This window comes from Trachinotus anak, unplaced genomic scaffold, assembly GCF_046630095.1.
Source record: "Trachinotus anak isolate AG129_WGS33_773 ecotype Australia unplaced genomic scaffold, CSIRO_AGI_Tana_v1 ptg000005l, whole genome shotgun sequence".
Lineage (NCBI taxonomy): Eukaryota > Metazoa > Chordata > Actinopteri > Carangiformes > Carangidae > Trachinotus > Trachinotus anak.
The window spans coordinates 3114443-3130073 of NW_027273856.1; the positions used below are offsets into that span (position 1 = coordinate 3114443).

Below are 15631 nucleotides of genomic sequence, written 5' to 3' on the forward strand. Positions count from 1 at the left end.
AGTCATAGTGAGAGAGAGACAGGAAAGTCATGGAGAGAGAGGATGACCTGCAGTAAAGGGCCACGGGTCAAACTCCAACCTGGGCTGCTGCAGTTAGGACTAAGCCTTGTGGCTGGAACACCAGCAAATCTGCTACCACCCACGGCACTGTCGCCAGATTACCTGCATTTAAAAAAAAACTGATATTTTGACCTGACTTTCAGACGTTTGGGTTCAACATCTGTCTGTCCACCTTTGGGTTTAGAGGGATTTATAACACTTGTTGGAGAGCTTTTATTGCACTTAGCTTAACGAGTAACCTGTCTCTCCTCTGCTCTGCTCCGTGTGTGAGGGGAGGGGCTAAGACACACAAACACACACACACACACACACACACACACACACGGTGAAACAGAAAGAAGGGAGAGAGACGTGCACATAAATTAGGTGAATAACATAAATAAAACATTTTTTTCACACGATGCTGTGCTTGGAGGAAAAACTGAAAGATCGATGGACCTATACAGATTCTTCTCAACTTATAGGAAAGAAAACGTGTGTGAAAAACAGTATGCCCTGACAGTAGGTGTGTTTCCATTTACCTGCTTTATGCACAATTTGAAATTGCAAACTTAAAAACATGTAATGAAAACATAGGAATTTTGAAAAAACTCTCAAAAAATTTTACGCTTATATAAGGTGGTTTTTCAGACTATTCCACAAAACAAAACTGAGAGGCAGACCGCTGGAAATCTGTTTAATTGGAATGATATAGTGTGAGAAAAAAGCCGAAAACAGAACATCCCTCAATGTAAAAACAGACCACTCACAATTGTGTTTTGTTGACTTTTCTAAAAGGAATTGCTTCTGTGTTGCACTAAATTGCAAAACCTGCAGTGTGTCTTGAATGTGACACCGATCAAAAAGTCAAGGTATGTGCTGCACCAGTGTGTAACATGAGACTTTACCCGGTGTCACCACTCTGGGGATGAATCTGTGATCTCTGCAGGACCTGTTTACCACCAACACAGATATGAGACAACGCTGATACTATTTAAACGGCTCAGATGGTTAGAAACATTGAGTAGTTCACAGTGTTCAACCAAGCATCTGATCCACATTTGCCTCTAATTGCCTGAATCTGCAAATCTGGTGTAAATTGGCCCGACAACCCTCGAGTGTGTCTCTGATGTAATAATGCAGAAATGCTTTTGTAAGTCTGGAGGAGGGCTGAGAGAGAGGAGGAGGGCAGGGTGCACATCAGAGACTTGGACACAAGAGACAAAATAAATGTTTCTAACTACTTTTAAGGACATCACACACACACACACACACACACACACACACACACACACACACACACACACACACACACACACACACACACACACACACAAGGGAGCAAACACTCCCGGTGGAAGTTATAATGACCTGCCAAACTTGCACTTGCTCTGCATCACCTCAGCAGTGCAAGCACACATCTTCACCCACACACACCGGGGTATGATGGATGATACAATAGTGAAAACACAACATCCAATAAGAGGACGGAAGAGAGAGAGAGAGAGAGAGAGAGAGAGAGAGAGAGAGAGAGAGAGAGAGAGAGCAAGGAGTAAGGTAGCACCTAGTCAGAATAATAAATTGACTGCAATGGGGCACGAGAGCAAGTGTAACAGATAAGTGAGGTGGAATATGAGAGTGCAAGGGCGGGAAGGAAAGAAAGATGAGAAAAAGAGGGAGAGAAAACACTGAATGTGAGTGAAAGAATGAAAAAGATTCAGAAAACCAAGAAACACATCAACACGTCTTGTGGCAGGACACACACTAATTTACAGCCCCAATTCCAACACGCAACATAATATGGCTGTTGAGGGAATTGATTCAAATGAGAGACGAGAGACCTCGACGCAAGGCACCAGAGTTATCGCCTGGAAGAGTAGCAAAGGAGCTATTTCTATAACTCATATGGAGGGGCAACAATAAAACGGCTGACGAAAGGAAAGAGGAACTGAATTGAATTAAAGCCCTGGGACGATGCGTCCCCTCCGAGAGGAGACCAGCTCAGGCTGAGAGCTGAAGGCTTTGATGGAGCTGGGGTCAATTTTGATTTCCAGCCTGCCTCCTGAGAGCGGCTGCTACTGAAATGAGATGGAGGAGAGAGGATCAGTCCCTCCCTTCTTTTGTACTTACCTGTCTGTCAGTCTGAGAATCAAGGAAAATATGCATCTTATGTCGTATTTGCTGTGAAGAAACATAAACTATAATACTGTGGCTATGGCACATCATTTTCCATTCTCCATTTTTGTGGAGAGATCGTTTGAGTTTCACGCCACATCTGACTGATGTTTGAGAGTAGGTGTTGCTAAGAGACACATCTTCAACTTCTGTGGTGACTTCTGATTGGAGCATGTTATGGGCCTGTAGCCTACGAATGTTGGCATTAGATGTTTTTTCCCCATTTTAAGTGTCCATTAGTGCTTAGAGCACTGTCCCCCCAACATTTAGGCCTAACTGTGAGGGGCATTAATTCCACAGTGCTGAAGGGGATCAGGGTTTGACTTTAATCAAGGTAACAACAGGAGGTCTGAGGAATCTTCCTCTTCCTGTCTTTGATCCTCATTAGACACAGGAGACTAGGTTAACCAGCTTCCGCTCGGACAGTTGATGCTGGTTAAAAAAGATAGACATTGCTTTTTGTTCATGTTACTTCAATACCAATAATGAGTCACAGGTAGTTCTCACACACATATGTTACAGAAGCTAGCAGTGGCTGTTTCTCCGTCATGGATCCGGTAGTGGTGACAAACAGCAAATGGACAGATTGTCACGACTCACAGAAACGAGTAGTCTGGTAACCTCAGCATCACATACGTCATCCTGTGGTTTGAATTATGACACAGTGTCGCATATGCAGTAGGTATGAAATAGAGTATGTGCATGAAGTAGTGTATGGAGTAGAGTATGAAGTAAAGTATGGAGTAGTGTATGAAGTAGTGTACAGACGGCCACATGTATTGTTGAATACATGTGGCGTATTCAACAAGGATAAGACTAAGAAACAGCTGGTTAACTACATGTGCGTCCAGAGACACTGTTACCAACTATTCTTAGAGCCCAGCCACATGTACAGAACCAAAATTATCAGGGTTAACCAAAAATTTAAATGCACTGTTGAACCCTTCTGTAGGGGGTACTGCCATTTCAGAAAAATAAGTAAAGCTTAAATTTCCTCTACTTCATTGTCCAAACAAACACCAAGAATCTGGTTTTGTTCCCTGGTATAAAATGAATTTTAATTTCAGTTTGACTTTGGTTTCTGTGTTACTGTATAGACTCATACTATATGCTAATATAATCACCCACCTGGCACTGATGTTCCCAGCGCCACAAACACCACAGCGGTCACCGAGTCCTTCAGTCCTATCGTGCAGCCGAAGTGAGACGCCAGATCGCCGGTGACTGCCGTCAGGACGCCGATGAGCGATATTGATACGATGAAGCAGGCCCAGCCGTTCCAGTACTCGGTGGGCGGGACGAAGGCGAACAGAACCTTCCAGAAGACGGTGAGGAAGTGCATGATGTAGTCGAAGCAGGACGGCAGCCGCTCTTCGCCACTCTCCTCCTCGTCGTCATCTCCTTTCAGGTGTGTCAGGAGATTGAAAGTGAGGAAGACGGTGAGTTGAAGGAAGGCGGAAGAGGCAGGTGAGTGGACAAGAAAGAAGAAGGAGACAAGTAGAGTGAGACTGACAGATCTGACAGAGGCAACATTTTAACTTTCAACGACAGCTATACAGCCAGCGTGGCCCTCTCTAAAGACATGTGCCTGCCAGCACCTTGACAGCTAACTGATTAGCATGGTCGCACTCAGTTGAAGTGACTTCCTGGAGTTTCTGTTCACTGAAAAATAGCATAGCATAACAGAGAGTGTGGACTTAACAAACTAGATACTAGATGTGTTGATTAATGAGCTTTTGAGGTAAAAGCTATAGAGCCAAGCTGGATGCTCCCCCCCCCCCCCCCCCCCTTTTCCAGTCTTTATGCTAATGCGAGCTAACTGCTAGCAGATCCATATTTATAAAGTGGTGCTATCTACTCATCTAAGTCATGTCAAGAAAACAAAAAAGTATATTTATTTAAAGGAGGATTAAAGAAACAGTTCTTCCAATCTAATGTTAACAGAGAAAATAGGATTAGGATCAATGAAAGCAATGAGACCTGCATAACAATAAGACTGAATAGATTAAAATAAGTGCATGTAAAGCTTCAAAATAAAATGCTGATGCAAACTTTTAGGAAATGTTCTTTCTCATCATCCATCATCTTTTCAAAATGATGTCAAGATGTTAACTAGAACCACTGTTCATTAATCAAATGATGTCACATCCTGTGACGGTGTGTGAGTCTGTGTGTGTGTGTGTGTGTGTGTGTGTGTGAGAGAGAGAGAGAGAGAGAGAGAGAGAGAGAGAGAGAGAGAGAGAGAGTTTTACCTGCACTGACAGTAACAGCACTGACAAACTGTTCCCTCCAGCTGCTGCTTCCCACCACCAAGGCCAGGTTTGTCTTCTTGATCAGCTTATCTACTGTACTCTACACACACACACACACACACACACACAAAGGCAAACATGCAAACATACAAATGCATACAGATCGGACAGAAGAGGAAAGACACAACGCTCAAGTTGTTAATTCACTCGCAGCCACACAGATAGGAGAAAATGCTGATTTCAAGCCTTTCAATTTGCTTCCACATTTCAAAGATACATTTAAAAAGTCAGTATTTCACAACACTGAGAATTCGAGGTGTAGGATGTGCTAATTAATACGATACTGTGAAATTGGCTGTGATGCCATGTTCTACTGATGCTCCCAGTGAAATCTAGGAAAAAGCCTTCAGGCAGATTGGTTGAGTTGTGCGTTTAAAGCACCGAGGAAGGGGAATAATAAAAGATGTTGATGCAAAACAGCTTGCAGCAGCTATGGAGTATCACATCGGCAGTCATTATCATAACCCAGCTGACAGGGCTTTGTGAGGAGAAAACCCTGCATGGCTTACTATCTAATAAGTGAAAGGCAACACAAAAACAGCACAAAATATACTGTATATCAGCAGTTTCAATAAGAGTAATTCCAGTGACAATTAAGGATTTATAGATACATTACAACATGTATTTTCCAGCAGCAGATAGAAGAAGTAGCAGTGCATGCAAAGGCAAAGACTGAGAAAGACAGCTAACCTGCTGAATAAGTGTATTTACTGCTCTCTGCATACACACACACACACATACACACGCAAAATGACACAAATGGACAAATGAGCAAATGAAATCTGCAACAAACATACAATATGATTGGTTACATTTAAAGACATACACAAAATCATTGATAGATAGAGACAAACTCACATGGAAGTTAGCAAAATAACATGATTGTGTGCAAATGAATGAAAGCTGAACGATGGGACAGACAGATGTTGTTTGTTGTGTCTAGCTGTGTCTCTCCGTGCTTGAATTACAAACTGATCAAATTTGAGAACACATTCCTTCTAATATATGATATTTATCAAATAACCACACCAATAGAGTTTCTAAATTGCTGGATGAATCGTTGACTGTAACAGAAACATTCCCTCTTGTTGTGTACTGAAACAAGATGTCAGCTCACTTTGAATAAATTATTTGTTGTCTTTCGCATGTCTCCTATCAAAATGACAAGTCTCTCATTACAGAGTCCATTACATGCTAACAAAATGAATCATTCATCCTCCCGACTGGGGCAGCTGACATTCACTTTGAATCATTTTAGATTTAATTTGCATTTTAAGTCATTTTGATTTTTAGGTGATATTTAACACAGCAGACTTCATGGCTGCCAAAATGGTGGTTGTCATTATCTCAACAAGACTTGAAATCTAACAGACAAGCTGCTGATATATTCTGAGGAACATTCACCACATGCACATAATAACTGAGATGTAGATATAGTATGCACACAAACACACACACACACAAACACACACACACACTCACACTTACCTTAAACTCATAGGACTCTTCAATGATCACTTCTACTTGGGTGTGTTCACCCAGACTGGGGCAGCCCATCTTAGCCACCTCTTCCTCCTCTGCTCCCACCAACGGCTTGTTCTCATTGGAGTCGCCTAGGAGACCACACAGATGAATGTGTCAGCAGGTCGGTTGTGCAGAAGTTGCAACTAACAGCAATTTTTCATTCAGTGCTTTCAGGTTTTTGTGGCAATCTAATGTTGAAATATGTTGCCAGTATATTGGTCACTGATTATATCCACTTTTATTTTGAAATGTCAGCCTCAGTTCAAGTAATTTCACTTCCTGTGTTAAATATGGCCTAATGCAGACATTTTCTGATTAGATTAAGGTGACAGATGTTGCATTTGATTTATCTAAAAAAAAAAAATAGAATAAAAAAAATAGAATAAAAATTTTTGGTTTGATATTGAAAGGAGTCTGCTTTCTTTACTTCCATGCAGTATGTGTTTACATGTTTTGTAATAAAACAGAAACATGAAAGTCTTTTTCTAATGTCTCTGGGACTTATCAGATCATGAAACTGTAAATGGACTCATTGGTCACTTTACCAACCAAAGCAGGTGAAAAAAAAAAGTTTCAAAAATTCATTATAAACCAATCAGAAATACACTATATTACTATTGCATGAACTAATGATATGGATTGTGTTGAATAACCTTTTCATGGGAAATGTCAAATGTCACAGTTCTGGTTGTGGTTTTGAAATGTTTATCCATATTACCTGTTCCTTTGCAAATTCACTAGGACCACTTTTCACCCAAGTTACAGTCTACATGAAGATATATTACTAAAGCACTGGAATCATTCATCTATTACTTGCTATGGAGAAATAGGTCTGTTCTCAGTTCATTATGATTAGTCTCATGATGACTGCATGTTTTGTCAAAGACTGGCAGATTAATCACAATGTAAAAAAGGCATTTAACATTATAAACAATTACCAAATACTGTTTCATTTAAAGAAGAAAGCTTATAATATTCTAATTTCCACTGGGCACTGACACTGTAGTTTTTATCAAATGTTACAGGAGTAAATAATACTTTTTTTTGTCAAATCCTGACCAAGTATCTCCACAAGTTGTTTTTTTTTAAAAATTAATCTGCTGATTCGACAGTCTTTGCACACCGTCTGACGTCAAATCATGCACCATTCAATTTTTTCATTCATCTGATTTTGACCAGAGCAGCGTGAATTATTCTAATAGTTTTGCAGAGATTTCATTTTAGAAATTGTCTGCAGTCAGCTGTGAAAGACAGTCATGTAAATGCAAATATTCAAACACTGATGTGCCACATGGGAATCCAAGCTATTAAGTATCTCGTGCTATTAAAAATATGAATACTCAGAACAAATGTATAAATTTGTGCCATGAAACGACTCTTCCATACGTCTCCACACTCACTCTCCACACACAGTGACGCTCATTAATTGAGTCAGCTGTTATCAGTGCAGACCTGCTGTAAGTGAAAAGCTGTGTACAGTATGTTATACAGTGTGTGTGTGTGTGTGTGTGTGTGTGCATGGCTGTGTGTAAATGTCAGTTCACTTGCTCTGTGACAGTGTTATAAAACAAATTATATTTCTCTGTAATGAAACATGCCCCGGGCTGTCGGCTCTTCATGTCTGACATCTAGAGTGCAGACCCTCACGCCACCAGGAAGAGTCTCTGTGTGAGCCTAAGTGTTAAGAGCGAAACAGAGAGAGATAAAACACTTGTCGACCACCATGGAGACTTGGCTTTCAATCCCAGACTGTGGCTGCAGGCTCCATCACACAGAACCACTGCTGTTCAAAAAGAGGAACCTGATAAGGGATCATGTTGTTGTTATGAACACTAGTGAGAAAGGGCTCTGGCTTGAACCTCCATGCTGGTTGGTTTCTAGAAGTGACTTCATGTCTACTGGAACAACCACTCTGTTGTTGATATTTGATATTTCCTCATGACTATGATGTTTGCGTATGCCTACTGGTTGTGACCAGTTGAACCAGATGTAGTTTGTGCTTATTACATATATTTTTCTTGAAATGATAAAAGAACATAGAGAAGATAGAGAATGTATTGTTATCATTTTATAATGCTTCAGACTTTTGCTTGAGGAAATTTTGTGTAACTGGATCACTGTGAATTTTAATTAAATTCCCTTGACCTAGACCCTTATATATTGTGACCCACAGGTCGAGAACCACTGTTTTCGAGTTTAGATGTATGCATGTTTTCCCATTAGTAACAAACATGCAAATATGCATGCATATACATAGTGCTGCAGTCAAGAGTATACTAATGAGGATGAAAAAGAAAAATGAAAAGAAAGAAAAGGAGTGAAATTAAGTTAAATTATACAAAGAATAAGTCTCATTTAAGTGAAATGGCACAAGGGAGGTTTCTAGATTTCTTTTCATCTTTTTTTCATCTTGTAAACTTTCAACCTTGCGTAAAATCCATTTGAAAAGAAATGTCAAAGTAAAGCAAGCTGCAGAAATTCCTTATTGACTTCCAGCTCTTTTTAGCCTTGATCACCTGCCAGAGATTAGCTGTCTGCCTTTAATGAGCCTGTTTTTAAATTTGAACTAAAGCTTCCTCCTTTCTTAGAAATGTTGAAGAGGGGAATTCAATTAAATCTTGCTTATATGTTTTTAGATTTATAGATTTCTAAGCTTTTTGGTAACTGTGCAGATTCAGAAAGTAGAAAGTGAGAGTACAGAGGTGAGAGAGGAACTTCAAGTTGTTCATTAGTCAGAAATGAAGTGCAAATTGTTCAGTCTGCTCTTTTCTTGCTGCTTAGCTCAGTGAAATCTTTATAGATATGACTCCAGCACACAGTGAGTGTTCAGAACAGCATCTGGCTATTCACATACCGTATATAATAAAACTTATTTATGTACATTAATTATTTATGGCAATAAAGTGGACTATTACTGAGAGGATTGGTCATTATTCCTGTCTTCCTGTGATTCGACACAGTGTGTCATGGATGCCATGCTTTTTAAATCCAAGCCAGGTCCTCAGTGACTCCAAATAAAATGTTTCCCAAATCTTATCTGAGTTTTACATCGAACGCTTCAGACAATCAGTGCAGGTCTCAGCCTGTTTTATAAGAGACAGGTGTGTAGGAGGCCTGAGACTCTGCAGGCAGTTAAACAAAGACTCCATTCTGTCTGTCACACTCCGCTTTTTCTTGCTCCTGCTCTTGATTTCTTGATCTTCTGAACACACACACACACAAAAAAACACACACATAGACACACAAAATACACTGGCAAACAGACCCACCATGTTTCTGTCCTATCTCCAACAGAACCGGCTCCCCGAGCTCAATGGTGAAGGTCTTGTTCTTCTCATACTCTTCATCATCAATAATCTTCACCTCGATGATCTTCCTGTTGAAAAGAGAAGTGAAAGATGAGACTGAGTGTATTCCAGATAATTAACCTTTATAGTTTTATGCCTTCCTTTGTGATAAAAGCAAATGTTCACAGCTTCACACAGTTTCACACAGTCTATTAAAACGGGGAAAGTTTCATCCTGTCAGGCTGTGATCAGCCAGGAGGTCATTTCTGCTGCTCAGACACAAAACATAGAAGCATGGGTAAGGACTGTTACATGAGCTGCGTTACTATCAAAAGTCTCTTAATAGTTCATCTGAACACAAAACTCAATATGATTATTTGCGCTCCTCTGTTTTCTCATGCAGAAGAGGATGAGGAGCCTCTGCAAAGATGAAGGCTGAAGCCCGAGTCGACGTGGCTCAGTGAGACACAACATGAAGCCGCTAATTTGTCCCCAGCTGACGGTGATGCAATGTGCAGAAGCACAGCCACTGTTGAGATATTTTCAATTAGGAGCACCAGGGGAGAGAAGCAAGATGCAGCACAAACAGTTTTGAGGGGACCCATGCCACAACCAAACTGTAACAGGTGAAATAAAAAGGTGTTCACAGTGGGACTGAGAAATATAATGATGTGTCAGTACATTTACAGAGAGAATATCATTTAATTTGAACTATGTTATATTAATGCAATATTCAATGTTTTCAGTAACACTCTATGGACTGAAGATCAGAAAGATTAGTCACTTGAATAAAAGCTCATCTGTTAAGTTTAGCCCTGTATTCCTACAACCTCCTGAGCTGTTTCTCACTAAGAACACATCATGGGTGTCCCTCCCAACACATGCTTAAAGCTTTATTCCTTCCAGAGCTGATGTTTTAGATAATCTAAATCATGCAATGTTTATGTCCATGTTTGCTAGCTTGTTGTTGTTCACTACCTTTGCATGGTGTGTTTGCTTTGCTTCTTCGCACGCTGTCGCCTCCATTTGGTGATAAGTGTGATGATAGGAAGAGTTTTGCATCACCCATGTGCTTGTGTGCATGTGTGTCAATAATACAAACGACACAGGGACCCACTTTTAAAAACACTGCTCCATGGTGTGCCAAGTGGACAAAAACTTAACTGCACACCTTTAACCTTAAATAATGTGGGAGTCTTATTAACTAAATAGTATAACTTGTATAAAAGCAGAGGACAGATGCAAGATAGGTGTGTTGGTAAGCAAGTTTGAATTAGTATAGTCTGATAGTGTCTGCAGTAATAGTAAAGGAAAGCTACTGATTAGAAAACCCAGACAAATTCTGCAACATCCCTGATTTTACACAATCAGGGCACAAAACTCAACATGACATGTACAGGTTTAGGTAGGTAAATCTCATCAGTTTGGTCTCTTTCTGGCCTGTTTCACCCAGGGTTTATAATCCTCATTTCAACGCTCGGTCTGTATCTGACAGGCAGAGAGGAAGAGAGAGTGTTTATTTCCACCTGGCTGTGTCATCATATGCTTCACTGTCAGCCATGTTGACTCTGACGCCGCAAATTGGCTTCACTTCAACAGAGGAAAAACAAGAGGGAGAGCGGGAAGGAGGGAGGTGCATACCTGGGAGGACGGACAGAGGGATGTGAGAGAGTGATGGAGGTGTAGAGAAGTGGAAGCACATTGTTTTCATTGGCGAGCTGTCACAGCAACAGTGGATAAAACTGGATTTGCTATTTCTAGCATCACATCGGCTTGAGCGGCCGACTCTCAACAATGTTGCAAATGAAATTAAAACATTGTTTAGTCAGATGTGACACAGAAAAGGAAAAAACTTTACAACTACATGCAGACTCATTAAGGGAAGAGGGAGGAGAGAGACGAAATATGTGTTATGATTTATTATGATTTATATCATACAGCTGACTTCTTTGCTTTAATCATTTCCACTCATCTGCCTGTATTTTTCTTTTAGCTTATCTAACAATATGCTATAAAACTAAGTTCTATATAAAATGAATCATGGAGTGAACAGCTGTCTGTAAAAAGAGTGAGCAAGTCTTTATAGCATGTCTTTTTTTAGCCTTTCCAAAACCAAAAACACTCAAGTGCAAGTAATGGCTACATTTTTCCACATCATACTGCATTAGATATATTTGCATATGCAAGACCCATTTTATCTTAGGCTTGCTTTAAAGTGATTTAACTGGAAACATTAAAAAGTCAGTAAAAAACTGTGTTTTTAACCAACTCTCTGAGCTATTGTTAGCTTAAATTGCTACCTAGCTCAGTAGCCATCAGCTATCAGATTTGACAGGAAAGACTGACAGGTGTATCAACAGGAAAGACAGAGGTAAGAGGAGAGGGGAACGAGAGAGTTTGGGAAAAAGAAAAAAAGATGAGCAAGAGAGAGAGGGGGAGAGAGAGAGAGAGAGAGAGAGAGAGAGAGGAGTGAAGACGGAAAAGACGGAGACAGAGACAGAAAGAGGCTGAGAGAGGAATATGAGTAATGCATAGACCTCACTGAGATGTGAAGGGTTACGACTCAATACACACTGAGTACAGTTGGGGGGACAGGAGTGCACACATGCACACACACACACACACACACACACACAGGATATGGACACATAAAGTTTGTCATGTTGCACATCGTACACATTACACAGATTGCATGAACAGACAGACAACCACCCCCACATGCATTCATGCTTCACTAGTGATACAATAACATACACACAAACACACACATATACACACATACATACATGAAATAAGCTACAAACACACAAACAACTCAGCTCAATGTACATAAGCATACAACACTTGGGGGATTCACTAACGTATGTATGCACTAATCTAGCCAATTTACACACTGCAGACAACACACACACACACACACACACACACACACACACACACAGATACTCTCACACTGACTGCAGAGCGTTCATTATTCATAGTTGGTGCTGGCTGTAGCAGCACTCCCATCTGTGCCCTCCTCTCTCCAGCTCTGCCTCATCCCTCATTAGGGTCTCTTTTAGCCCCTTCTCCTCCTCCTCCTCTTCTCTCAAACTATTTTTTCTTTTCATCACATAAACCCTAATCTTTCTAGTCATAAATGTGAATATAACTGATATTAAGGACTAAGCCTTTAACATCTTCTTTCCTAGAGTGTTTGGAAACCTCTGTGATGGATTTGGGTGCCTGTGTAGAGCGCCAACATCCCAGACTTGAGAGTTAGCAATACTGAACCTGGGGTGTTTCAGTGGTGGTCTGGGGTCTAGTGTGTGTGTTTTTTATTTGATAATAAAGCTCTGGATTTAGATGTTAGGTATTTTAGTTTAGGTTTTAGTTCAGATCAGTGGTTCCAGTCTTTTCTAACTCATTGTCCACTTGAAAATCTCACAAATGTTGGCAGCCGACATCTGTGCCCATAACAATATGGAGGCCTAATAATGCGTTTTCAGAGCACCTTTTATTTTAATGATGACGATCAAACATTCAGGATTAAACTCAGGGCAGAGGCAGCTCAATTTATTTTTTTGCTTGACAGGGGATCACTTGTCGATTCACCATCTGTCTCTTGACTCTCTTTCCTTTTAATTCCTTCTGTTGCTGTGTGATCCGGCAACATAAAAGTTCCTATCCCTGGCTTATCACAGTGACAGGCCCACATGCTGGGAACCACTGGTTTTAGACCAAAGACCTCTGGAACAATAGATATCTGTGCCCATTTGCACGACAACCCTTCCAACAGCTGTCGAGATTTGGTAAGTTTATACTTTGAAGTTTGCCATGACATGACTTATTCCAGGTCCTGGCACCATTGAAGCAAACTAAATAAATGCCCAGGTTGGTAGTGAACCTCCGATTAGCTCTAGTCTCAATGTTATGATGGTGGTCTTTGAGATAGACTGCTGATAGATGTTATTATGAAACTGTGTAGCACTGAGTTATAACTGTACATTGTTGTTGTTACTGTTGGAAATGCTAACATGTGCTCTTGGGCTCACGCCCAACGCGACCCAGACCAACTTGCACTGAGAGATCTTCAGTTTGTTTTTATTTTTTTCTCAGTCTGCAAAGTCTTCACTGCTGAGTAGGCGACAGTTTGACTGCAAATTTACAGCTTTCCTTAATAACTACATCACGATCAATAATCCAAACTAGTTTCCAGTTAAACACCTGAAAATGTTAGTGCAGACAAAAATTCCTCTGTGAGGTTATGAAATCTCTTTTATCAACCAGCTGAAAAACAGAAGCACAACCACGCAGATCTCAAACTTGTTCCTCTATTGAATCTTTGCTGTTCTTCCTACAGATACAATCCTGAAAGCAACTCATTGTTTCTCTCCCAGCTCGATTCATCACTCCCTCGCTCTCCCTCTCTCTCTCTCCCTCTGTCTCGCCTTCTCTCTATATTTCTACCCTGTTACTTTTTGACACCTGCTCCCCGGAAAGTTCCTCTGTCAGAAAGTAGCCTCAGTACCCCGGTCTGTCAACAGATTGACACAAAACACACACACACACACACACACACACACCAACTTCACTGAACACAAAACTCACACTGCCAGAAATAGAAGCTGAGAAAGGGAAAGAACGAAAAGAGTGACAAGAGTGAAAAAAGGTCAACAAAAGGTACTGATGATTGAAAAGCCCCACACAGAACCAAGGGGGTGTAAATTATTTTAATGGAAAAGTTTTATATCGCTGCAGTGTGTGTGTGTGTGTGTGTGTGTGTGTGTGTGTGTGTGTGTGTGTGTGTGTGTGTGTGTGTGTGTTTGCATAAGGTTTTAAAGTTCTTTCAGGGGTGAATGATTGAGTGACAGTTTGATTTGATTAGTTGAGACCTCATCGCATTACTTAATGGACAAAACCTCTCTTTATATCTCTGTCTCCATCTCTTTCCATTTTCTTTTGGCTCCGGTTCTACTTTTGATTTACAACCACTGGAAGCCCTGTGTTTATGGGCATGTGCACATGAAAGACTGCCCACCATATTTTTAGATGCTGTTTGTGTGTGTGTGTGGGCGTGTGTGTGTGTGTGTGTGTGTGTGTGTGTGTGTGAGAGAGAGAGAGAGAGAGAGAGAGAGAGGGCATCTTAGAGAGCCGCAGTGGCAAACAACTCATTTTCTTGAGTGAGGTTGATTTACACACACACTCACAGTTTTACCGTTTCTGCTTCTAGTGGCACCTCTAAATCTCTCCTTCTCTCTCTCTCTCTCACACACACACAAAGTTGCTGCAACACAGAAAAATGGAGATCATAAAAAATCATAGTTGAAAGTGTAAAACTTAAACAATGCAGGCCTCAAGGCTTTTCATAATGCAAAACATACGGTCCACTGTGCTTGACTCACAGTAAGGCAGGTGGAGAAGAGATGATGAGGACATACAGATAGTACAAAGGCATTCAGCTGACCACCAGCACAGTAGAGGACAACAACAACAAACACGATTACAGAAACTCGATCACAGTCCAGAAGAGAGAGCAGCAGTCTACATTGCAATAGTCAGATACAGGCTTCAAAGGAAAAGGACCTGTAGCTTGAGAGATTATAAGCACTTTACAGTGCATTACATTTACCCTGTAAAATTTAATTTGCCTTTAAACTATGGATCATACTGAGTGTATACAGAGTTAATTAAACTTATGTTGCTCTTTCTCACTTTAGCTTTGTAGGTCAGTGTACAGAAACATTCAACTTTAACGGCTTTCATATATTGAAAGTTACTGTTTGTATGTGGATAATACAGTTAAACTGCAGGCTGGCACCTCAAATACTGTGAACCTTGACTTTTTTGATTATCTGTAACACTGATGATCTAAAAACTGAGACTACTTCCTACTAAAATGCAGTTCTACAGTATCTAATGTCACACCATCAGGGGCGAGTTCAAAAGTAAATGAATCAGTGTGAAAACTGCTCACATTGTTTAGAGACAGCAGAAAGTGCAGAAAGGCAAAAACACAGAGCAGAGCTGTGTGCGATCGAGTGATATGAGACACTCTGAATCTTTCTGTCTTTTTCGCACACACACACACACACACACACACACACACACAAATAAACCCACACACACACATAATTTTACAGGAGCAGGTAGGTTGAAAGAAATCCTTCATTCAGCTCCTCTCATCCAAGTGGAGGCAACACAAACAAAACAGTTTGAGGGAGGCCAACAGAGAGGGCGAGTGAGATAAAAAAGCTTTTAAGGGGAGAGATATTGGCCCTCTTAATGATATCACGAAACACATAATGAGAAACT

General features: G+C 40.6%; 1 protein-coding gene across 2 annotated transcripts in view; it reads right to left on the reverse strand.

Moving 5' to 3' along the window:
* The window catches only part of slc8a4b (solute carrier family 8 member 4b), a 94536-nt gene that overhangs the window by 3385 nt on the left and 75520 nt on the right, over positions 1-15631 (reverse strand). For both annotated transcript variants that reach the window (XM_071477771.1, XM_071477772.1), the window contains exons 12-15: positions 9320-9426; positions 6015-6139; positions 4467-4566; positions 3343-3615 (exon numbers count right to left, since the gene is read on the reverse strand). In XM_071477771.1, the coding sequence (XP_071333872.1) occupies positions 3343-3615; positions 4467-4566; positions 6015-6139; positions 9320-9426 (605 nt within the window). The remainder of the gene's footprint in view (positions 1-3342; positions 3616-4466; positions 4567-6014; positions 6140-9319; positions 9427-15631) is intronic.